The sequence below is a fragment of the Geospiza fortis genome, unplaced genomic scaffold (assembly GCF_000277835.1).
Source record: "Geospiza fortis unplaced genomic scaffold, GeoFor_1.0 scaffold657, whole genome shotgun sequence".
Taxonomy (NCBI): domain Eukaryota; kingdom Metazoa; phylum Chordata; class Aves; order Passeriformes; family Thraupidae; genus Geospiza; species Geospiza fortis.
The window spans coordinates 1,189,982-1,214,439 of NW_005054481.1; the positions used below are offsets into that span (position 1 = coordinate 1,189,982).

The window sequence follows — 24,458 nt, forward strand, 5'->3', positions numbered from 1 at the left end:
TCCGCCGCATCGGGGGCACGCCGGGTCCGGGCCGGGCCGTCTGACGCTGTGCTCTGCCCGCAGATGGCTGCGTGCGTGTCCCGGGTGGAGCTGTCCCTGGCCTGGCGGAGCCTCCTCGACGTAACCTGAGCTCCAGGTCGGACTCCCTCTGCGTCCTGCGCAGGACGCGGGCGATGGCCGGTGGTGGGCTGAGGTAAGAGCGGCCCGCGCGCTGCTGGTGGCTGTACAAACGCTGAGTCTCCCCTTTTCCATCCCGTAGGTTTTCCTGGCAGGTGTGTGACGTACTTAATTCAGATTTACGATTGGTGAGCAGTCACATTGTCCACACTCAAACCTTCAGTATTTTCTTTAATTGCTGACTTGTTTGCTCAGAGTTGCATCAGGAGGTTCATTTGCCTGTAACGATGTGACTTGCTGTAGAGCACAAGCTCCAGAATACATTTTTTCAGCAGTCTTTTGCCCCTAGTTTCCAGAATTTTCCCATACAATAGCGTTTTTCAATGCCATTTCCTTTCTTGGTGAGCCATCGGTCAGCCCAGTTTGTCGCTGAGCATGAGGCATGGTGCAGGTTGTGTAGCCTTGCTGATGCCTGTGTCCACCTGGTGCAGGTAAAAAAGCTGTGTGGGAGAATATGGGCTTGTTACTCATTGTCAACAGCTTTGCTCCTGTGTTGTTGTGCAGCTAGATCACACGGAAAAGGTCAAGAACTGCCAAGACCCTGAATTCTGCAGGAAACTGTTTGTGGACTACTACTTTGAGAAAGTACAGAAGCTAAAATTTGGCATGTATGATATTGATAACAAGTCGTTTGATTTAAATGATGATGACTACCTGGGACGGATTGAGTGTGCACTGGATCAGGTACGTGTAGACGTGTTAAATGATGTACAAAATAGCAGAGGGAGTTGGGTTTATTATGAAAAATGAAGCGAAAATGTGCTTTGTCAAAGGCTGAAACATATTCAAATTTGGAAACACTGTTAAACATGTTCGTTTGTGTTACCATTGAATGTGGTTAGAAAAATCGTTATGTCGATCACAAAGCAAAGGTTAGAAATACATGTATTTTGTAATTAAGTGCTTAACTTAGGAGGCACTTCAAGAGTAATTCTTTCCTCTTTGTCTAACATGATATTTTTATTATCTGTCTTCTAACCTTAGGTTGTGTCCAGCTCAGTGTTCACCCAACTGCTGGAATTGAAGCAGGAAAAGCCAGCAGGAAAGGGCACTATTACGGTAGATAAGGTTTTTGTTTGAAAAACCTCTCTCAATATGTTGTCTGGGATAAAGTGGCTTTTCTGGTTTCTTGTCAGTATATCTTCAAATGCTACATATATACAGGAGAGGGATATTTAGAAGAAATTACAGTTTCTTTTATGGACAAAATATAAGCAAAACTCTGTGATTTCTTGTTTACATTTTTTCCCCCCTAAATTTCCATGGCAGGGATTTCAGCAGAGGAGATTAAGGATGCCAGGTTTGTGTACCTGGAAATTGAAGCCCAAAACTTGGACAAAAAGGTATTGATTTTTAAAAAAAATATCTTGCATACTTCTCTAGTAATTACATTTTGTGCCTTTTGGTCAGGAATCTCTGTGTTTGCAGACATTAAGCTAAGCCAGTAATCCATTTGTGAGCAAAGGCTTGCTGTGTTTTGTGTTATTTACAGTGGAGTAAGATGGAGATACAATTGCATGTTGAAGTCCACAATGTCAAACTAGAAACTCAACTGCCAGGTTTAGGTTTTAAGGTATTATTTTGGTTTTGGAATATTCTGTATATGAATACCAATCACTTATATAATTGTCTCAAGCAAACTGATATTTCAGAAATTTTGTTAAAGAAGAAAAGGTGGAAATGTAGGTGTTCTGCTCAATGTTATTTTAAGACCAATACAGGGATTTAGTCACCTAACTCTCAGTTAGCAAAATGATGGAATTTGTAGGGACAAAAGTGGTTTGAAGAGGAGATCTTGGAATTGGAGCTTATAAATGCTGATGACTTAAAGAGTGTAGCATTTTTTTAAAGGAAAATAAAAAAGGAAAGAGGAAAGAAAATTAATGCATAGTTTGTTTGACTTCATTATTTTTTGAAGTATTGTCTACTATTTAGTTAATTCTTTACTCATTTTGGTAAAATATAGAGGAGGCTGATTACTTCTGGTTTTTTTGTGTGCAGGATTTCTTAGGTAAATCGGATCAATTTCTGGAGTTGGACAAGCAGAGCAATGCTGGAGCATGGCAGCTTGTGTACAGAGCAGAGGTAGAATTTCCACACAGTGTTTTCCTTGATCAGACAGCTTATTCTTACTCAAAGTGAGAGAGAGTCCCACTACTGGTCACACTTTGCATCAGTTTTGCAGAGAAAGTATCCTATAAAAAGGTATTCTCCTCACAATGGCTGCAGCAAATTGTTTATTTGCTGCCTGGTGACTGGATGGAGCTACCTGAGTAAGGAGTCTGACCATGGACAGCAAGTGAGAAGAGGGTCTCTCTTCCTTCTCGTTGGTGTTGAGCTTGGCTGTAAAATGTAACTTCACTGAGAGCATCAAGCTTTTATTTCTTGCAGAGCTGTTGCTTGGCCATTGATACATGCCAGGATTGAACTGGTTGAAGCTGTTCTTAACTTGCCATGAAGAGTCCTCATGTCATCATTCCTAGTGACTTGCATGCTGTATTCCTCATGTGACATTATGCTGTCATATTTTTAAGGTCATCAAGAACAACTTAAATCCATGCTGGAGGAAGTTCAGTTGTTCCCTTGCAAACTTTCTGTGGTGGAGATTTTAATAAACCTATCAAGGTACAGCCTTTAGAAATTCTCTTTGTTGTTCCAAGTCATCAATTTTCTGTTGATGCTATGAGTTATCACGTTGTCTAGTCATATTTAAGTTATTAGATTGCCTTTCTAGAATTGTAGTGCAGCAGATAAGGGATTATACGTCTGTTTTAAAATATGACGAGTTGTCAAATTGAGAAGTCGCGAAATGCAGAAGTGACACAATTTCCAATGATTAGTCATAAGAAGAATTGTGACTGTTTTTTTCAGTATTTTGGCCAGGGTTTCAGATTGAGCTTTGGTGGTGGTGTCTTGTTTGGTTGGGTGGTTGGTCGTTTTTGGTTTTTTTCATTGCAGCTTTCTAGCACTGTTTCAATGTTAACTGAGAAACTTGCAGATATTGGAAAAACTTAAGCGCCTTGGGATACTAACACAGAGAGGTCTTTGAAGTATCTGTCAGATTTATCCACTCAAGAGACTGGAAGGTTTTCCCAACTCTTTTTCTATCTTTTTCAAGTAGAAATTTAGTTTTGAGTCAGAATTGCATTCCCCTGTGGTCTTGTATATGATAATTAATTCTCTGTGTCCCTGGCTTGTGGAGGTATAGCAGAACAACTACATATTTTAATATGTTTCTACAAAAGAAAGATCTGATAGCAACTTAATACGTTAATTTTTCTTCTAAGCAATGCATTGATAATTTAAAGGCATTTGAATACATAGATTGTTCTGTGTGAGTGTAATTTCTGTCTACTTTTCTAACACGTAAATGCTTTACATTTGCAGAATTTTACTTCTTCATCCTCTCTCTGAAGAGATCTCATGCTGAAAGCTTGATATGGAAGATTTAGCAAAACGCATGCATGCTAATGTTGTTCTTTGTGCAGTATGGTAGTTCCTAATAATTACTGAGATTATTAACCTGGAAATAGGTGTTGTCTTGGTGTAAAAGACAGGTGTCTGCCAAAGAAGGCGGGAACCTCCCTTGGAATGGAAAATATGACCCCCTTTCCTCTGAATTATTATAACTTTGAAATGACGGGACTTTCAGGCAAAGATACCAGAAAAGGAATAGCAGTTCCTTACTAGCGTGTGTGTGTGTATAACAAGGCAAACAAACACCAAGCCTGGCAGCACAGATGAGCAGACGCAGAGCCCCAGGGCCGGCCTTGTCCTGGCTGCAGGCACCTTCCACTGCGGTGCAGTTCCGGGCGGAAGGGATGGAGAAGGGGCTTCGTTGGCAAAACTCACGGAAGCAGCCAGGCAGGAACCTCAGAACAGCAGGCTGGAACAGCAGAGGTGAGCAGACTGTGGGTGGCGGACAAAGAGTAGCAAAAGCCAAAGCTGTGGCAGGAGCAATGGGGGTCCAGCAGTGGCAACCTGGCTCCCACAAGCAGCAGGGAGGTGCTCCCTCCAGAGGCGGAGAGGGGTACTGGGTTTCCCCTGAGGCACTCAAACACTTGATGAGGGTCTCTTCCAGTGAGGTTGGTTGTTGAAAAGGTCCCAGTTCAACAGCTGCTCTTACGAGCAGAGTCTCACCCAAGGTAAGGAGAAGCAGTGAAGGACAAAACTCCACAGTGGTAAAGCCTTTGGGCAGCAGCAGTCCAGCACCAAAACCACAACCATGACCTCTGATCCCAAGAGCGAGGCTGCAAGAGAGGGCTGAGCCCAGGCCCTGGCCCCCAGCTAAGTCTTGGTATCTCTGCACTTCGCAAGAGAAAATCCCCAGCTACCAAGCTCACTCCCCAGCTAAGAGACTGCAGCCAACTACACCCCTTGTCCCCTCCTCCCCATATTGGCCTCATCTTTTGTCTCTCTTAGGCAACAAATGGGAGGAAAATTCCCTGAGAGAAAGAAAAAAATAGAAAAATCCAAACCTCAAACAGGTGTGCTGGACTTGTTGATAGGTGGCAGTGTTCTAAGTGGTGTTTGTGAGTTGTTATTGGTGGGGAATCAACAGTCTTAGGTCAGAAAGAAGTCATCTTTGTTCAAAGTGTGCAGCAAGCATATAGAGGAGATGACTAAAAGGTGCATATTGTCATTGGTTAGAACTGACATGGCATGGTCAACACATGCTGTTTTGTGGGGCTGTATTTGCTATAGCCCAAAAATATTGCATTGTTACTTTGTTTTGTTTGTTTTTTAGAAGCTTTCTATGCTTTGGAGTCCACTTCAGAATTATCTACTTCTTCAAAAGGATAGCTTTTTTCTGTTAGTTCATTTAAGCCAAAATTCTTGATGTATGGGCAAATAATCTCTGAAATTTCCCAATGCAGCTGTGAAAAAGGATTAAGCTGTTCATATCTTTAAGATGCTGGGGAAGTTAGTCAGGGGAGTCTAGACTGATAGTCAGGAGTTTCACTAACAACACTGAAGTATATAATATTGCACTACTGTTTTATTTTTCATTTGGAATTTGTTCCTTGAAACCTCTTGTTTGAGGCTTCCAAAAATTTACCTAGTGGTGAAACTTTGGGCAGTGTACACCATTTTGGTGTATCCCCTAAACAACAACTTTGCCAGCTCTTCATGAGGATTAAATGCTCAATATGTGTGTGAACATAAATCTTTTGATCAAATGTTATCTACTGTTACGGCAATTCTTTCTTCATTGTGATTCAGAGTGATGTTCTCCTTGTTCTGTGTTAAGAACAGCTCATATTTGTGACGCAGCCTAATCTTTGTTACAGTTTTATGAAAAATAAGTGAAAGCAGCACCTCAGCCCCATAGTTACTTAAATAGAAATAACAAATGTAGGAAATAGAAGTAGCAAAATAGAAATTTGTATTTGTTGGTATTCTCAGGTTTAATGGCATATACACAAAGGCAAAATAATTTTCTGTGGATTTTGAAAGTTCCTCCTGTAGATGAAAGGGGCCTTTTCCTTGCTGACTGTATTCCATGGCTTGTAATGAGTATTGGAGAGTTTATTTGTGAAGAAATAATAAATAAGTCAGTACAGTGTCCTGCAGTATTGGAGGGTTTTGTGTGCAGCAACACCACTCTTTGGGCTGCCTGCAGTGAATCTTGGCCAGTCTTAGAAAAAAACCCTTGTAAAAAGAGTTTGTTTTAAGCCATACCATGTTGTGAACTAATAACTGAACTGGTCCTTGGCATGGCTGTGAGGGGAGTAGGAGCAGGAAGGAGGGGAGAGGAGATGTGTGGAGATGGCAGTGGCTGGATTCCCTGAAGCTCTCCAGGTGTACTGGCATACAGGAGACTCTTCACTGGGAGTCTGCGCCCTGGCTTCTGCACAAGAGAAGGCCTCCCTGGCATGATCCAGTCACTTTTGGGTGATGTGCAAACATCAGAAATGTTGGGAGAAGCTGAGTGAAATTCAGGGAGGAAGAGTGGGAATTGCTTCATGGTGGAGTGTTTAGATGAGAAGAGCAGAAGTTAGGTGGGAAAGATGGGGGAGGAGAAGGGGGAACAGTCTCTGTGGTATCTTTTGCCATTAAGACACTGGAAGATGCCATGGTGCTTCCCATTTAGGTGACTACATTAAGCCATAATTCACCTGGCTGTTTGCATGGGTTTTCCACTGATACCAGTGGAAGACACCCCGTAGATCTGAATAGTTCTGTAAAGAACCCTGTGTCAAATTCAGATATGTAGCCGTTGAATTTGACATCCTTTTCAGGGTGTGGAATTACCCATGGGTTCATCTTGTCCCATTGTCCTTAGGAGAAAGCTGTCACTGTGGTTTATACTGGAGTAACATCAACTTGATTTCTGAAGGCAGATATCAGAAAGAGAGTTCCTGAATCTGTGTGGCATGTGAGCTTCAGAGGAGGAAGAGGCAGCTGCTTACAACTGTCCCTTAGTTGACTGCTTCTGGAATTACTTGTGTTCTGCAGTTGAACATGTTAGAAATGCTCGTCACTGGTGATTTTGTGGAGAGCTGTGACACCATGTTCCTGTAAACCAGTTATTAATGTATTTTTATTTGTATATGCATTGCTGTTCTGCATTATCTGGTTCTGAAGCCTTCATTCTGACATAAAAATTACTGTTTATTAATAAAGTATTTATAATTTGGTTGGTATAAGATGCAGAAAGAGACAGACTTACTGTTCCATGGAAATTAGAATTTCCTTGTAAATTGATACTCTTGTTGAACAGAAAAAAGGAGCATAGTTTGGATAATAAAGTTTTAATTGCTTGTTCCCATTACCCCAGTTGCATATCTTGTCCTGAATGACCTCATATTTAGACATTTGTACTGTGAAATGTTGGGGGGTTTTAATGTTTCTTTAAAATATTTATTTATTTATTTGTTTAATCTCTTCCATTTAAACCAGGGGAAGATTTTTTTTTTTAAGTTTTCACCATGCATACTTAAATGGGTGAGGAAGTGAACATGTTCCTCTCTTGAGATTCACTCTGGCTGTGTGTCTTTGCTCCTGGGTTTCAGTTAGTGGTGTGGCCAGCATCCCCAGTCCTGATGGCATGGGGGAGTTCACCAGCATTGAAGCAGAGCTGTCAGACAGGAGATGGGGCAGTAAGCCATGGCCAGTCTCCCTAATGCAGGACACCTGCCCATTGCCTGCTTCCGTCTCCTTTCAGGTGCAGTGTGCAGATCATGACAGTGATGGCTCACATGACTTGTTAGGCACTTTGAAAATGACCCTGGAGCACATGCAGACAGCTGGTGCTGCCTCTCTGGTGAACTTCCTCAGCCCCTGCTAACTTAGTTCAGATTTCAGTCTTTCAAACCCTTTCTAATATTGACCTCGGATATGAACTTTTAGTTATTGCCTCCAAACGTCTATTTTTGTATTATTAAGCCAACATTTTAAAATAATAAAAACTGGTGTGGGAATTATATTTCTTTGTTTTCTTTGGGTTCTGTTACCATTCCTATTTCTAAAAATATCCTTGAGCCTGTTATCTGCTGACCCTGTTGTCCGCTAAGCTACTTTTCCCAGCAGTTCAGCTTGCTTTGGCCTCTGCTGAATTAAGTGAAAATAGAAGTGCGTTTTGGTGCTCTAACAGATGAGTCCAGAAGCACAGCTTGTCTCATATAATGTATGTGCTGGAGCTGGTCCCCCTCCTGAGCACTCTGGTCACCTTGCTTGCTAACAGTAGTCCTTCCAAGGGGCACTTGTCTTGGTCATCCAATACTAGAGTAAGTTGAGTCACATGCTGGTGGTGCTGGTTTTGGTTTGTTTGCAGTGAAAACCTGACATCTCATTCTCCTGGAGATTGAGATTCACCTGAATTGAGGCAGCTGTATTTGCACACAGGATGTAGCCCAGGACTACTCCAGTTGCCAGCCAGCTTGACTGAGCATAATACAAAAGCGGGTGGAAGGTTCTTGCCTTTTTTCTAGCCCTTGTGAATTCAGAACCAATGTGAATGAATCCAACCAGGAAAGCACTGCCACTGGGAACCTGTGGTCCAGGCTTTTTTAGCCTCCCCACTCTGAGAGTTTTGCTTCCTCTGCCTAGTGCTGGTGGCAAAAGCACTCTGTTTAGCTCATTAGACAGTGGCCAAAGTAGTCGCAGACCTTTCAAAATTCGATTTCTTAATTCTACTGGGTATTTTGGTAACTCTGAAACTGGGGGATGTGTGGCACTGTCTGTTTCAGTAATTTGCTCTCCTGTAAAGGCACATATTTTGGAACTTGCTTCTGTGCTTGCTTTCTGTAAGTGGAATATGAATGCATTCATCCTGAGAAAAAAACAAAAGAAAAACAACTACAAAAACTCTGGCATTATTAGGATAAAATCCTGCAAGGTAGGAAGATTTTTGTTGGGTTTTTTTTCTTTTTTATTTTCTGATCATAGCAAAATGAGTAGGTGTTACGATGTCTGTTCCTCTAGATTGAGACAGAATATTCATTTCTGGACTATGTGATGGGAGGCTGCCAGATTAACGTTATGGTGAATTGTTCCCCACTGCTTGTATTGGTAGATGACAGGACAAAAGCAGTGAGGTTGTGTTCAGTACTTTTATTGGCAGCATGAGTGACTGCAAATGCAGTATGAATTTGCAGTGATGAAGTCCGCAAAACACTAAAGGGTACTGTATTTTTGTTTTTTGTGATCAAGTAGCACTTTAATGGAGCTAAGGCTTCTTAAACTTCTTTTGAGAAATTGGTTTGTTTGGTCTGTCAGTGGAAAGGATTGGTATGGGTTGGAAATACCTGTACCCAAGTGGGAAAAGGGGTGCAGGCTTGTGTGCATGTCCCTGTGTAGGGTTGCTGTGTGCCTGGGAGAAAAGGAACTGTGTGGGCTTGAGCTAACTCCTTGTTTCTGGATATAGTTTGTTTGTTTGTGCTGACATATCAGTGACTTGCTGCCATCATGTTGCCTGATCAGGTGGGTGTAGACTTCACTGCCTCCAGTGGAGATCCCAAGTCACCAGATTCTTTTCACTACGTCAGCCCAGATGGCATAAATGAGTACCTGATTGCCATCTGGAGTGTGGGAAGTGTAGTCCAGAATTATGACACATATGTAATGATCTTGACTGATCTAGTCACCATGTCAAAAATGTGACTAGAACAGCTTGTTCTAGCCCTGCACTGTTTTAATGATTGAGGGGCTGCCTTTCCTTGGGAGATCCCTTTAGGAGCTGCTACTGTTTCCTCTTGCTTCTGTGAGTGCTAGGGAGGGCAATGGCAGCCCTTCATAATTTGCCGTATTTACTTGGCTTGTCCCTTCTGAGTCCTTTGATGCTTCAGCTGGGCACTGATCTCTTGTTGCAGATGATGCACTGCAAACATGAATGTCCTATTTGGTTCAATGGGAATGAACATTGGGAGCAATGGGAGCAGTCATGTTTGTCTGCTTTGTCCTGTAGCCAGGCTGGGAGTGGTCTGGCTTTTCTCTTGCTGCTTTGGAATCTCCTGAGAGTCCTGTGGGGTGCTGCACTGAGAGAAGTTATCTAACTCTCAAGCCCAAGTCTGAAACCATTGGATACCTGGTGCTAGGCCATGGGCAGCTAGATGATGTACCAATTCTTTGTGGCAGGAATTCTGCCTTGGTCTCCAGCTACTTTTGGTGAAGAAAACTGAAGAGTGAGTTATTACAGAATTGCTCTTTCTCATTTTTATTGTTGCCCTCTCTTTCCAGTGACAAGCTGTTTCCTGCATTTGGGTTTGGAGCTCAGGTTCCTCCTAGCTGGCAGGTAGGGCCTTCACAATGCTGGGCCCTTGCTCTGTCCATGTCTGCATTCCGTAACTGTTTGTAATGTCCCATTTCCCAAGGTATCTCATGAGTTTGCTTTGAACTTCAACCCCAGCAACCCTTATTGCCAAGATGAGAACACCTCTTTATTAATAATGCCACTGAGTGGGGGAGATGTTTGAAGTCCTGTGTTTCTTTCACAACTGGTAGAAATTAAATGCAGCACCAAGACATGGGGCAAATATAGCTTTACTCTCACCTTGATGCTGACAAAAGCAGATGTGTGTTGATGCAGGCAAGCTCCATAACCTTCAGTGAAGGGGTCTAGATTTAATTGATTGTCAGTCTGTACTGAATTTTTTGTTGCTTCAAATTGGTTACTTCTGCTGGGTTACAGGTGCCAGTGGATTCAGCTCAGCCCTTTGCCTGTGCTTGTTAAGATTCCAGAGCCACCATCTGCTGAGGCTTTTAGAAACCAGGATTTCCCCACCAGCAATGTGGATATGTTTGACCGCTCTCTTTTCAAGTTTGTCTTAAAAGCTTGCTTTTCTTCATAGCCATCTTCTTCAGAGGAGGTGGTTTCAGGTTCTATTTGGTTTGTATGACAACGTTTTGGTAGTGGGGGCTACAGGGGTGGTTTCTCTGACAAGCTGCCAGAGTCTTCCCTGGTATCTGATGGAGCTGATGCCAGCCAGCTCCAAGGCAGACTCATCACTGGCAAAGACCAAGCCCATCAGTGATGATGGGATAACAGATTTAAGAAGGGGGAAAAAAACCCTGTGTGACAGCACTGAGAGGGAGGGAGTGAGAATATATTAGAGGATCAATACTAGAGACACCAAGGCTAGTAAATAAGAAGGAGGAGAAAGTGTTCCAAGCACTCAAGCGGAGATTCCCTTGCAGGCTGTGGTGAAGACCATGGTGAGACAGCTGTGCCTCTGTAGCCCATGGAGTCCATGGGAGAGGAAACACCCACCACCAGCCCAGGGATGCCCTTCCCTGGAGCAGCCTGTTCCTGAATGAATGCATCTTGTGGGAGGGACCTACACAGGCAGTTCATTAAGATCTGCAGCTTGTGGGAAGGACTCATATGGGAGAAGTTTATTGAGGATTGTTTCCTGTGGAAGTGACCCTTTGCTGGAGCAGGGGAGGAGTGAGGAGAGACTTTCCTCTGAGTGAGGAAGGAGCAGCAGAGATGACGTGTGAACTGACCACAGCCCCCATTTGCTGTACCCCACTGAGGGGGGAGGAGAGAGAGAATTCGGGAGTGAATTTGAGCCTCAGAAGAGGGGACGTGAGGGGAAGATGTTTTCATGATTTAGTTTTTACTTTTCTTTATCGTATTCGGATTTGATTAGCAACAAATTCAACTGATTTCCCCATGTCAAATCTGGTTTGCCTATGATGGTGGGTGCTGAGCAATCTCCCTGTCCTTATTTTGACCCATGAGCCTTATTGTATTTTCTCTCCCTTGTCCAGCTGAAGAGTGGGGTGATAAATGGCTTTGATGGGCATCTCATATCCAGCCAGGGTCACCCCAGCACACTGCTGTATTTAAGGGCAGCTCCCAATGCTAGATCATGACTTTTAAGGGCTGAGATCTCTCAGCATGCTGTCACACAGAATTGTTCTTGAACAAGCATTTTTCACTTAGTTTTTTTCCTCTGGTCTTAGGCCAACAAAAAGTTGAATTAGAAATTCAGTGCTAAAATCCAAGCATTTCTTCTCAGTTCAGCCTTGTCTGCCTCACTGGGATCTGGGTCTGTGGTCTTTTAGGGTCTTTGTGCAGCAGTTTTGAGTAGTACCATGCTAAAACCTGATGATGGACAATGTAAACAGTGACAAATGAAGCTCCATTGATACAAGCCAGGAATAGGCCAATTTAGATGGATCCATAGAAGAGTACGTACCATATAAAATAGGACTTAAAAAAATTGTTTGGTTAACCTGAAAAAAGCTTTTTGCATTAGAAAATCCCTTACAGATTTCCATTTCTGTTACAGAAATGGTTGAATCTTCAGTCAGGGATTGTTTTCTCACTTCTGCACAAAGAAAATGAAAAGATAGTGTTCCCAAGAGCTTCTGACCTTGTCTAATTAGGACATAACCAATTAAACAAGGTAAATTGACAAGGTAGAAAGGAAGAGTAAACATAGTCTTCAGCATATCTTTGCTAGGTTATTTTTCCTGCAATTTCATAGAATCAGAGAATGGTTTGAATTGGAAAGGACATTAAAGATCATCTAGTTTCAGATCCCTGCCATGGGCAGGGCTTTTTCTTTCAGATTTAAACCTAACTATTTAAATAAAGAATCAGCAATTGGGTACAGCAATTTATGTTAACTGTGCTTTGGAATTGGAAATTCAGTTTTCTCTTATTTTCATTGTGTTTGCCTCCTTTTAAGTCTGTTAATAGCTACTATAAAACAGCAGTTGCTCATTTCAGAACCAGGTACTAAACTTCAGCTTCTGGAAAATTATAGAAATTATAAACACTTTACCACACTAAGACATTGGTTTGAGGTACTCCTTTCTTTCGGGAAAAGCCCTTGTTCCCTTCATGTTACCTCTAGAACCTCTCATGTTATTTATCACTGCTGTGTTTTGGATGTCTAATACTTCTAATGCTTCTAATTAGACACACCTGAATTAAATTATTGATAAAAAAAGAACCAAGGCTTTTTGAGTTATACTGCAAGGATATTAAATATCTCTAGCCTTTCTGAATGCCAGTCAGTAAAACAGCACCTATCAGTGAATTTCGTATGCAGCTGTGTTTATTTAGTAGTACTTTTTGTCTCTAGTACTTTTTGCCTATTGATGTAACTGTTCTTTATAAATTGAACTTAATAGTTTCTCTTTTTTCTAGTACAGAGAATATTGGAAGTGCACAGTGAAAATCATTAGGCATAGGAAAAATGCGAATGAACATAAGTTTCTTTAATGTTCTGGTTTTGTCTCATGCACAGCAACATTTGATTTCTTTCTTAGCATAAGGGAGTGCTCTATCTGCCTTCAGTTATGTGAGCTCTGGTGTTGAAATACCTAACTGTATGCTTTCTCGTGTTTTTCAGCAATACTTTATCTTGCTGATCATCACAGATGGAGAGATCACTGATCTAGACCAAACTAGGCAAGCCATTGTTAATGCCTCTAATCTGCCCATGTCCATTATCATTGTTGGTGTTGGTGAAGCTGGTGTTAAAGCAGTGGAGTTCCTTGATGGAGACAGCGGTGTTCTGAAATCTGTGACAGGAGAGCCAGCTGCATGAGACATTGTCCAGTTTGTGCCTTTCCAACAGTTCAAAAATATATGTTTTTTTTAAATTCAGAAGAGTCCCATTGCCAGGATGTATGCATCCTAAAAATGACCACGGTCTTGACAAGGCAGCAAGCTGCATGCTCAGAGGGCATGCCTGTGCTGCTTGTTCCCAATGAGAGTTGAGATGTTGGCTTCTGTGTTCAAAGCTGTGTCTTGCTGTCTTGCCGTTCTTGAGAGCCTTCATTGTATAATTGATTTTGCATACTACTTCTTGGCTATTGCAGGATTAAAGGGGATGTTCTCTGTCCTGGGATATGAACATTTAGCAAAGAACTGAGATACTACTGTCACTCTCTGATGTTGAGGCCCATGAGTGATTGAAGTTGAGGTCAGTCTTCCCTGCTGTCAAAAGCAGTCCAGTCACTCACCAGCTCCCTGACTTCCTCTGCTGGCATTGGTGTTCATGCATTTTGCATAGTCAATTGGCTTGAATGATTCAAATAAAAACCCAAAATGAGAGACCTTGCTAGTGGCTAGGGCAGTTTTCACTCAGACTGGGGCCACATAAGGGCTATGTGAGTCTGAAGTTGAGGTGAGAACAAGCGGTTTTTATCAGCAGCGCTCACTGAGACTGACTGGAAGTGCTCCTAAAGCTGTAGCAAGCAATTCTTAAAACAGAATGAGCAGGGCAGGTGTTCTGAATTCTCTAAGAGAGTGTTTCACTAGGCTACCAAATCTGTTATTTGTGGCATTTTTGATTTATTCTCCCCATTCTCTTTTCAGGCTTCCCAGGAATCACTTTCCCAGATAGTTCTGGCTGAAGTGCCCAAGCAGCTAGTGTCATAATATGAATGGCCGGTATGGCCCCCCCGAAACTGCCAGAAATCAAGGTGATGTAGATTCAGCTAGCCCTGGCTACCTGTAGCACTGGGGTGAAGGAGAGCTGCCTGCAGCCACACTCTCCCTTACACGCTGTGGATGCTCAGTGCCTTGAGATTGCACCAGTCACACCACTTCTTTCACCTGTTTGCACTCAGTCTTTGATCGTTCAAAGATTTCTATTGAAAGAAATGTAAATACAGAAAAACCTCCAAGTGCTGGAAGTTTTTGTTGCAGAAAGATTGACCTTGTTTGTTTTCTACCTTGCAACAGCGACACTTTGTGACACATCACACTGCACATAGTTGCTTGACACAGCCCATCTGCTGCTCACTATCAGGGTAGGCTTCTGAACTGAGCTGCTCTAGTGCTGAGCTTGGTGATAGAAGTGTTGCACCTGTGTTTGCTGTAATGACACTTACCATGTGCTCCTTGATAGGTGTCTTTTATCAAGCTGCCTTTCAAATGGACGTGACCAAAGACTGTTGGTTGGATGCCTGATGTAGTTCCTGTTGTCTTCATAAAGTGCCAGTATATTTTTTTTATGTTTCAGTGACCATACCTTTCTGATAATACCTTTCTTTTTAATCACATTTTTCTATTAGCAAAATTTCTTTCTGTGATGAACTCCTGCTTGAAGCCATTGTTATAGTTCAAGAACACTGCACTTTGCTTATTTATGTGGGTTAAATGAGAATTAATCATTAATTAATGGAATTGGGGTGAGAGTAATGAGTCACATTAATGTGACTTTAAAAATCCTGCAGTTGGAAACACTGAAATGAAGATGCTTTGAGTGAATTCTTTATATCACACAAGTTACAAAGTGAAGAAGTAACTTATCTGTGGAACTCCAAGGAGGTGCCACCTCGGTAGTGTGAAGTGTGCATTACATGATCTGGGGACTGTAGAACAGGCATATGATAGCAAAGCACAAATGTTTTGAGGAAGTTGGTTTATTTCAAAGTAGAGATAAAGAAACTTGGGGTTGTCATTGCACTACAAGTGTCAACACTTTCAGTTACATAAATAAATATCCTACTTTGACTTAGATAACATGTCTGGACTCTTATTTCCTTCCTGGACTTTTCCCTTTGTTTTCCAGCAATGTGGATGGTGGTGTTTCAGTATCTGAGTGAGCCTAGGTTCAGTGAGATCCAAAAAAAAAGCAGAGCCAGTTGTCCATCATTGTTAATTTTGTTCGCTTTTAATCATTAAGACTGCTGAATCCCACAGCCCTTTCCTGCAGCAAGATAAGATGTTCCTTTACTGTGAAGTTGCAAAAGAATTTGTGTGTTCTACCTGATAAACCAGAAGATGGTGAGACTACATTGGCAGACTGCATCTGTGATCCAGGCCCTGAAACTTAAATTACAAGCTTGAGTGAAGGCATAACTTGGGGTTGAATTCACAGAATTCACAGAATGACTAGGTTGGAAGAGGCCTTCAAGATCATCGAGTCCAACCCATGCCCTAACACCTCAACTAAACCATGGCACCGAGTGCTACATCGAGGCTTTTTTAAAACACATCCAGGGATGGTGACTCCACCACCTCCCCGGGCAGCCCATTCCAGTACTTTATCACTCTTTCTGTAAAAAACTTTTTCCTAATATCCAACCTATATTTCCCCTGGTGCAGCTTAAGACTGTGTCCTCTGGTTCTTTTAGTTGTTGCCTGGAGAAAGAGACCGACCCCCACCTGGTTACAACCACATTTCAGGAAGTTGTAGAGTGTGATAAGGTCACCCCCAAGTCTCCTTTACTCCAGGCTAAACAACTTTAGTTGTTGCCTGGAGAAAGAGACCGACCCCCACCTGGTTACAACCACATTTCAGGAAGTTGTAGAGTGTGATAAGGTCACCCCCAAGTCTCCTTTACTCCAGGCTAAACAACCCCAGCTCCCTCAGTCATTCCTCCCTCCTCTGGGCGTGCTCAAGTGTCTCAAAGTCCTTCCCAAACTGAGGGGCCAGAACTGGGCACAGCACTTAAGGTTGGGCCTCACCAGTGCCCAGTGCAGAGGCAGAATGACCTCCCTGCTCTTGCTAGCCACACCACTCCTGATCCATGCCAGGAGCCATTGGCCTTCTTGGCCACCAGGGCACTCTGCTGGCTTGTGCTCAGCCAGCTGTCGGCCAGTACCCCCAGGTCCCTTTCTGCCTGGGCACTGTCCAGCTACACTGTCCCCAGCCTGTAGCATTGCAGACAGTTATTGTGGCCAAAATGCAGGACTCGGCACTTGGATTTATTAACTTCATCCTATTGGACTCTGCCCATCCATCCAACCGTTCCAGGTCTCGCTGCAGAGCCCTCCTACTCTCCAACAGATGGACACATGCTCCCAGCTTAGAGTTGTCTGCAAATTTACTAATGAGAGACTGAATACCCTCATCCATGTCATAAATAAAAATATTGAACAGAGCTGGCCCCAGCACAGAGCCCTGAGGGACACCACTGGTGACTGGCCACCAGCTGGATGCAGCACCGTTCCTGGGCCCGGCCATCCAGCCAGTTCTGAATCCAGCACAGAGTGCTCCTGTCCCAGCCATGGGCTGCAGCTTTTCCAGGAGTGTGCTGTGGGAGACAGTGCCAAAGGCCTTGTTGAAGTCCAGATACACATCAACATCCACAGCCTTTCCTGCATCCACCAGGAGAGTCACCTGATCATAAAAGGAAACCAGGTTGGTCAAACATGACCTACCCCTCCTAAACCCCTGCTGGCTGGCTCTGATACCCTGGTAGTCCTGCAAGTGCTGCATGATGACACTCAGTATAAACTGTTCAATTACCTTACAGGGTACTGAGGTCAGGCTGACTGGTCTATAATTACTTGGATCCTCCTTCCCACCCTTGTTGTGAATGGGTGTCACATTGGGCAGCTTCCTGTCGTCTGGAACCTCACCAGTGAGCCAGGACTGCTGGTAAATGATGGAGAGCGAGTTCACAAGCTCATCTGCCAGCTCCCTCATCACCCTGTGGTGGATCCCATTTGTTCCCATGGATTTATGAATATCCAAGCAGCTCAGCAGTTCTCTAACTGCCTCCTCTTAGATAATGGGGGGACCATTCTGCCCCCTGATATCATCAGCCAGTCCAAGAGGACAGTTGTCCTGAAGGCAAGTCATCTTCTCACTAAAAACTGAGGCAAAGAAGGTGTTAAGCACTTCTGCCTTCTCTTAGTCTGCAGTTACAAAGTTCCTTTTCAGATCTAATAAAGAATAAAGCTTGGTCTTACCCTTTCTTTTACAATGGATATATTTGTAAAAACATATTTTATTATCCTTTACAGAAATTGCCATTTTAAGTTCAAACTGACCTTTGGCCTCCCTAATTTTTTTCGTACATGCTCTAGCAACGCCCTTAAATACTTCCTGAGACACCTGACCCTCCTTCCAAAGATGATACATCTTCTTTTTATTCCTAAGCTCCTCCAAAACCTCCTTCCCCATCCAGGCTGGACATTTGCCTCATCGACTCTTCGTTCAGCACACAGGGACAGTCGGTTCCTGTGCCCTCAAGATCTCTGTTTCGAAGCATACCCACCTTTCATGAAGTCCTTTGTTTTTAAGGGTGCTTCCCAAGGAACTCTCTGAATAAGTCTCCTAAGTAGGCCAAAGTCTGCCCTCCGGAAGTCCAATGTAAAAGTCTTATTGGTGTTCCTCCTCATTTCACCAAATATCAAGAATTCTATAATTTCATGATCACTGTGCCCCAAGCGGCCTCCAACCACATCTCCCGCCAGCCCACCTCTATTTGCAAACAGCACATCTAACACAGTCCCTCTCCGGTGGGCTCACCCACTGGCTGCAACAAAAAGTTGTCCTCCACACACTCTAAAAATTTCCTGGAGTGCCTTTTTTCAGCTGTATTAAGTTCCTAGCAGATCTCTGGCAAGTTGAAGTCTCCTACAAGAACAAGGGCTGATTAACCTGAAACTCTAGCTGTTTATAGAATAAATTGTCCACCTCTTCCTCCTGGTTGGGTGGACGATAACAGACTCCCAGTAGAATGTCAGCCTTGTTGGCCTTCCCCCTAATTCTCACCCACAGGCATTCAACTTCATCGTCATTAGTTTCAATACCTATGGCAACAAAAGCCTCCCTAATATAAAGGGCAACCCCTCCACCTCTTCTCCCTTTCCTGTCTCTCCTGAAGAGCTTGTAGCCATCCAGTGCAGCACTCCAGCCATGTGAGTCATCCCACCATGTTTCCGTAATGGCAATTACATCACAGCTCTGCTGTTGGACGATGGCCTCCAGCTCTTCTTGTTTGTTACCCATGCTGTGTGCACTGGTATACATGTACCCCAGCTGGGCTGCTGATTTCACCCCAACTCAGACCACCCTTGGGTCTGCTTTCAGACAGCTCAAATGTATCTCCTTCCCCCTTCAGACCTAGTTTAAAGCCCTCTCAACAAGTTCTGCCAGTTCTTGAGCTAAAAACGTTCTGCCCTTAACAGAGAGATGGAGCCTGTCTGGTTCCAGTAGGCCAGGTGCCGTAAAAGTTGCCCCATGAATCAAAGAATCCTAAATTCTGCCAATGACACCAACCCTTGAGCCACTTACTGATAATGTGAGCTCTCCTATTCCTTTCACCATTTTTCTCAGCCACCAAAAGGACTGAGGAAAAGACTACCTGCACCCCTGTTCTATCAACCACTTGTCCCAGTGCCCAAAAGTCTCTTTTAATTGTCCTGTCATGCTTCTTTTCAATCTCATCACTGCCAGCCTGGAGTATCAGCAGTGGGTAATAATCAGAGGGCTGAATCAGCCCAGGCAGTTTCTCAGTGATATCCCGTACCCAAGCCCCAGGGAGGCAGCAGATCTCTCTGTGGGGTGGGTCTGGTCAACATATGGGGCCCTCTGATCCCCTCAGAAAGGAGTCACCCACTACAATTACCCTTCTTTTCTTTTTCATATTAGAGGTGGTGATCCGTCTTACAGATGAATCATAATTGGGAGGCTCACCAGGCAGATAATTTTCTTCTAAATCATCTGTCTAACTCTCCAGATCCAGGGGTTCATACCTATTCTGAAGTGGCACCTGGCTAGGGCATGGGGGTCAGGAGGAATTTTTATTATTACTTTCCCAAGCAGGGACCCATTTCCACTCTCCTTCATCTACCAGGTGTCCTTCTTTTGTCTGACAGTGGGAGGCACGGGTGTCCTCTGACTCTTGGTGGGCCTCTCTCAAGGATGGAAGGGCAGAACTCCCCCAATCTATTTCCCTTTCACTTTCCCTGATACTCCTTAGTCTTTCAACCTCCTCTCGAAGCTCAGTGAAAGGAAATCATTAACCTGTTCACACCACAGGCAGATTTCTTCCACAACGCCCCCTGAAACCACTGATAAGCTCAAACACTCCACACAGGAATGGGTCTGGACAGGTGCATCCTTTTTTGGAGGGTTCCATCTGGTTACATACACTCTTACTGACTACAGTTTTTGATTGCGTAAAAGCCGTTACTAACAGAATCCTAAAACCTACCAACCAACAGAAACACCGCAAACAACACACAGTACCCTTACTAGCAGGAAGAACCTGCAACCCTGCCTGCTTGCCCTCCCTTTGCGAACTGCCTCACAAACTGATGTGCCATGCCCTCAGAAACGTGCCACGCCCCTGTTTGCCCGCTCCTGTTCGCTGTGCTCAGCGTCACTGCACTCTAGCTGCTAATGCATGACAGAGGAAGCTGCACCCCATCTACCATTACGTAGCTTGTGCTTGAAGGGCTGTGGGGCTAGAACCACTGCTGAGCCAAGGTGAATCTATTCTAGTTTTTTATTCAAACCTATTTTGACTATGTTATGTTCTCTCATGTTACATAAACAGCAGCCAGCTTCCTCTAGAGAAAGTTGGACTGTCTTTCTTGATGCCTAACCTGCAGCACCCCATTTTTTTGCACTTCTTGCACTAAGTCTTGCACTTCAAGACTTAGTCTTGAAGGAAACCGAGCAGCCTCTCATCTTGCGTGGCTGTCTAAACTGAAATGTGTTACAGGTGTGGAAGAGAGGGAGGAAAACTGCCAAGTCATCTCTGAGAAACTTCTCCCTTGGTTGAGAACATCCTTCACTTGTGTTTTCAGTTGCTTACCACCTGTAGACAGAACTCTCTTTCTGTTATACATACAAGAAACCTAAGGCTTTTTTTTTTGTCTGTGTGTATTTTGAAGCCCATTTTACTGCTCCTTGTTAAACCTCTGCCAGTTCCCATGCAAAAGGGAGTGAGTGTTCTTTGTCTGCCCTGTAAAGAGTGAAGTCACTGTTCTGCAGCAAGCTGAGGTATCTCCAGGTATAGGACTCATTTATGGTAGAAGAGACCTTTCCTGTTTTGGGGAGGAAGAGGCCAAGAAGTGTTAGGGGCAGGTCTGAGTGGGGTCTGGGGGAGTTCTTTCCACTGTGGGAGCAGACTAGAATTTGAAGGAGATGCTCCTTACCCACAGGTAAGTGGCTGAAATGTGAGCAAGAAAAGGGACACAAGTCCTGTAGTTGTAACTTAGGAGGAAGAGCTGCATGGGTATGGGCCCATGTGAAAAGCCATGGGAAGCTAAATTTAGAAGCTACTGACCTAGGATGGCAAAATTTTGCCTGTTTTCTGTCTTTTACTCTCCTCGGGGCTCCAGGTTTTAGAGGAAGTGCAGACAGCTGCTGAGCACTTTGGTGGAAGGATGGTAGGTCTGTTTCCTGCCACATGCTGCCCTGGGTGTAGCTGGAATGCAGATTGATGGCACGGCACAGCTGTCAAGTTAGAGGAGAGGTCAGGTTATTTTCCTCAGGACAATGTGTTGTGCATGCTCTCTGTGTCCCCCAGTCACTGGCTTGATTTATCTTCCTGGTGAGCACAGGGAACACCCCAGAAATCTTTTTACCCTCGCCAAGATTAAACAAGCACCTTTATACTTGTGATCACCAAAGGTATTTCAGCCTCGGGGCTTTAAAAAAATCAAAAGCTGTTGCATGTGGGAGCTCAGTAGGGAGGGTTCCTTTTGCTTCCTGGACATGTGGCAATAAATATCGGTGACATTTCATGCCAGGCTATGCCACACTACCCAGCAGGCAGTGGGACATAATGCCTTTTTTGCCTGTATAACTGGTTGGGTTAATGGCCCTACTTGAGGTCTAAAATAACCAGGGGACAGTTTTGCTAAAAATGAGGCACTGTCTTCAGGTGGGTGCAGTCATGAGACTGCTCCAGGTGCTTGAGGAAGCCACAGAAACTCCACAGTGTTATAAATGATCAATCGAAAGCCAAATTATCAAAAATGTGAAAAGATTTTATTTTTCTTTTTCTGTGACCAAAATACAGTCCTCAAAACCACCGCAGCCAAAGAGACAGCGTCGAGCCCGGGATTGGCACTGGGTGAACCTAGATCTGACTTCTATCGCATCAGATCTACCCCCATTCAGGAGCGCTGCTTTTTGCAGGGCTATTTTATACAGTTTTTTTATGCCCAAGACAGAGGAGTCCCAGTTTCTTTTGTAACTCTGCATATTCAAGACAGTTTCTTTCACTGTGCAGAGCTGGACAATTGCTGTTTCCTGGTTGATAGCCGGTGTTAATCGTGTCCAGGGAAGTCATGTATTCAGATGTATCTTTCTGGCGACTCCTGCTATCTTGATTGATGGTATCAACAGGGCAATGATTGTCCTTGGGCATCTTCTGATCACTCGGGATAGCGGTGATCATTGCGCTGGCCACGTCTATTCATAAGTTAACTGAGTATTGTTCTCCTGCCACCTTCAGGAATCTCGGAATTCAAATAGACGTCTGTCTTTGGGCTGCTTGTGGTCAGATACTCGTTTGGATTTCACAATCTTATAAAATACATCCTCTCTATGTGAGAAATGCATGTATTTTATGATTGGCTTTTCGCAAATATTAAAATGAATATTATATGTGTTGTGTTAGCAAGTAATGCTGTATTAATTCTCTTAAGTACTGTATAGTTTTAGGTTATAAAAAATTGTTAAAATAGAAACTATGCTATATAAGATGCTTTGTTTAAAAGAAAGGACTCGCAGCGAGATAGCAGCCACAGGACACCTAAATCTTTCAGAAGAGAAGAATTTATTGCTTTCCTGTCAGAAGAAACAAACTGCTTCCCGCCTCAAAGGCGCCATGGGTGTTAGAAGGGAGAAGTTGACACTGACCAGACAAAAACCCTGTGTTTGAATGGAATTTATGCATCATGTATGAAGTGTATGAATATGCAACAGGCTATTGCTCTTAAAGATTGCTCCTTTTGTTAGAGGGGGGTCCTTTTTCCCCGGGCTCGTGCTGCCAGGAAAAAGGTACCCGGACGTCTGTAACTCTTTGTCTTTATTGTCTCATATTGTCCTAACTCACCTTGCACAAATTATTATTACTCTAATTGTATTACTATTTTTATAACAATTTTTTTATTACTATTAAACTTTTAAAATTTTGAAAACAAGTGATTGGCGTTTTTCACATCTATAAAGCATGAATTATTTCATAACATATATTACCATAGGGATGTGCTTTCTTCTGACCGGCTTTGAGCAAGTACTGGATCCACTCAGCAGCAGGATAATTTGATGGTGTGGATGTCTCATTAAACTTCCTAAGTTGCACTCCTCACTCAACTCCACTGATGACTGGATGTGGGGTCAGCACATTGAGCTTTTAGTCTGTTTTAAACTGATGAGCTCACTTGGGTTCACAAAAGTTTTGCCAAATGCTGTCAAGTCTGCCATGTTTTGTTGTTGCATGGTCGTGCTGGTTTGGAAGTAAACTGGTGTGTCAAATGAACCCACTCAACAGCCTTAAGAGAGATTGTTATAAACAAAATTCTGCCAATTTTTTTTTTGTAGAAAAAGTTACAAAAGCAAGCAGACCAGTGTTGCTGCTGCAGTGCTACCTGTTGTTATGATAATCACAAGTCGTTAGAGTTAATGGTTCTTTTTGTATCAGTAAAGGCCCTAGCTAGGGCTAAGTTAAGGTCTCTTCTCCCCAGACGGTGAAGGGAGGGTCCCTCCCTGGACAGTGAGGGGAAAGGACCAGACGTGGGAGGGGGGCATCAGAATATGCAAATTAATTTCGGGATCAGCATGCCATGGGAAGTGTCAAACTTACCGAAAAGACCCCAAAAACAATGAGCCAATGCAGAGTTGGGAGATTGGAGTGATGCCTGGATGTGAGGAACAGAATGCTGAGCCAGCAGAGATGCTGTAAACCTTTGTGCCCCTTGCCCTGACTACAGAAGTCATCTTAAACCAGGACCTGGAGCCGGGAGGCGGGTGAAAGCAGAGCGGTCAGGGTTGTGCTCAAGCTTCCCACGAGCACTAGCCCCCCAGCTCTGCCCCTAGTGGGCAAAGCTGAGCTTATCCTCCTTCTCCGAGTCACCCTAAGAAAGAAGACGGAGACTGCAGACCTGTCAAGCTTCCCAGTCTTGAGCTGTTCACTTTTAGTAAAGGCATTAAAAGGAGAAAAGTCCCTTGCCCAGTTTATTTGAGAGGTTACAGGTCAGAGTTAAAATTTATTAAAGAGATGATAATAAATACAATAATACAGAGAAAAGTGGTTTTAACCTACAACGACTGAATACAACCTGGCACCCTGTTGGTCAGGGTGATGGTACCAGTCCTGTCGAAGTTCTGGTCTTCCTCTAAATCTATCAAGTGGTGGTGCCAGAAGTTCCCAGGCCTAAAGATTTTACACACTCATGTTTGTTAGGAAAATTAATCCACAGCGCCAGAGGTTTATGTCCGAAAAGGAAACAGAGGAGTCCTGTAGCTCTATTCATGAATGAAGGGGGAAGATAATGGGGCATTTTCCATAAGGTCTCTCAAAATGATGGAGGATGCAGCCTCCTTTTTATCCTGATTTCCCAGCCAATTTTCCCTCTCTCTTTCCCAATTGGCTGAGGTACTTGAGAAGTACCGACTTCCCTAATGGTCTAATACAGACCCCCTTCCAATGTGCACACCACACAACCCCGAGCCCCCACCCCTCTTTTCTTTATATCTCTGTTCTGTTTCTCTAAGTCCAAGAATTTAGCAAAGCTTGGGTGAGCAACAGTGTCAATTGGTGGAATTCCTCTGGAATTTATGTTTCTTCCCATTGTTTTTTTCACCTATTGATATCTGGCCTTATCTACAATCAGGCCCACAGTTTGTAAAGACACATCCCTCTCATTCCCTTCAGGTTCAGGTGGGGATGCCCAGTACCTCTCTCAGGGCGGAGAGTTTCACAATTCATGAGGTAACACTGTGTGAGTCATGGGATATTTTGAGAGTCCTTGATAGTTTAAGTGTTGCAGCTGCCCATACTGCTGTCCCATTGAGTCCTTTATGGCCCATTAGCAGAGATGACCCCTGAGGCTCTCACCTCACCATCTGGGTGTGACTGTGCTGATGTTTCCTCAGTGGGAGTTATCACAGCTG

General features: G+C 43.6%; 1 protein-coding gene across 1 annotated transcript; it reads left to right on the forward strand.

Moving 5' to 3' along the window:
- The first annotated feature begins 63 nt into the window (after positions 1-63).
- On the forward strand, positions 64-15,111 carry CPNE1 (copine 1). Its single transcript, XM_031063109.1, is given in 18 exon segments — positions 64-118; positions 121-156; positions 159-193; positions 682-861; positions 1,162-1,235; positions 1,448-1,520; positions 2,179-2,262; positions 2,712-2,753; positions 2,755-2,802; positions 7,346-7,463; positions 8,432-8,457; positions 8,459-8,518; positions 8,605-8,664; positions 9,103-9,278; positions 9,859-9,913; positions 12,909-13,223; positions 13,958-14,042; positions 14,045-15,111. Coding segments are annotated over 18 exon segments (1,551 nt in total). The 3' UTR covers positions 14,074-15,111.
- The last annotated feature ends 9,347 nt before the right edge of the window (positions 15,112-24,458 follow it).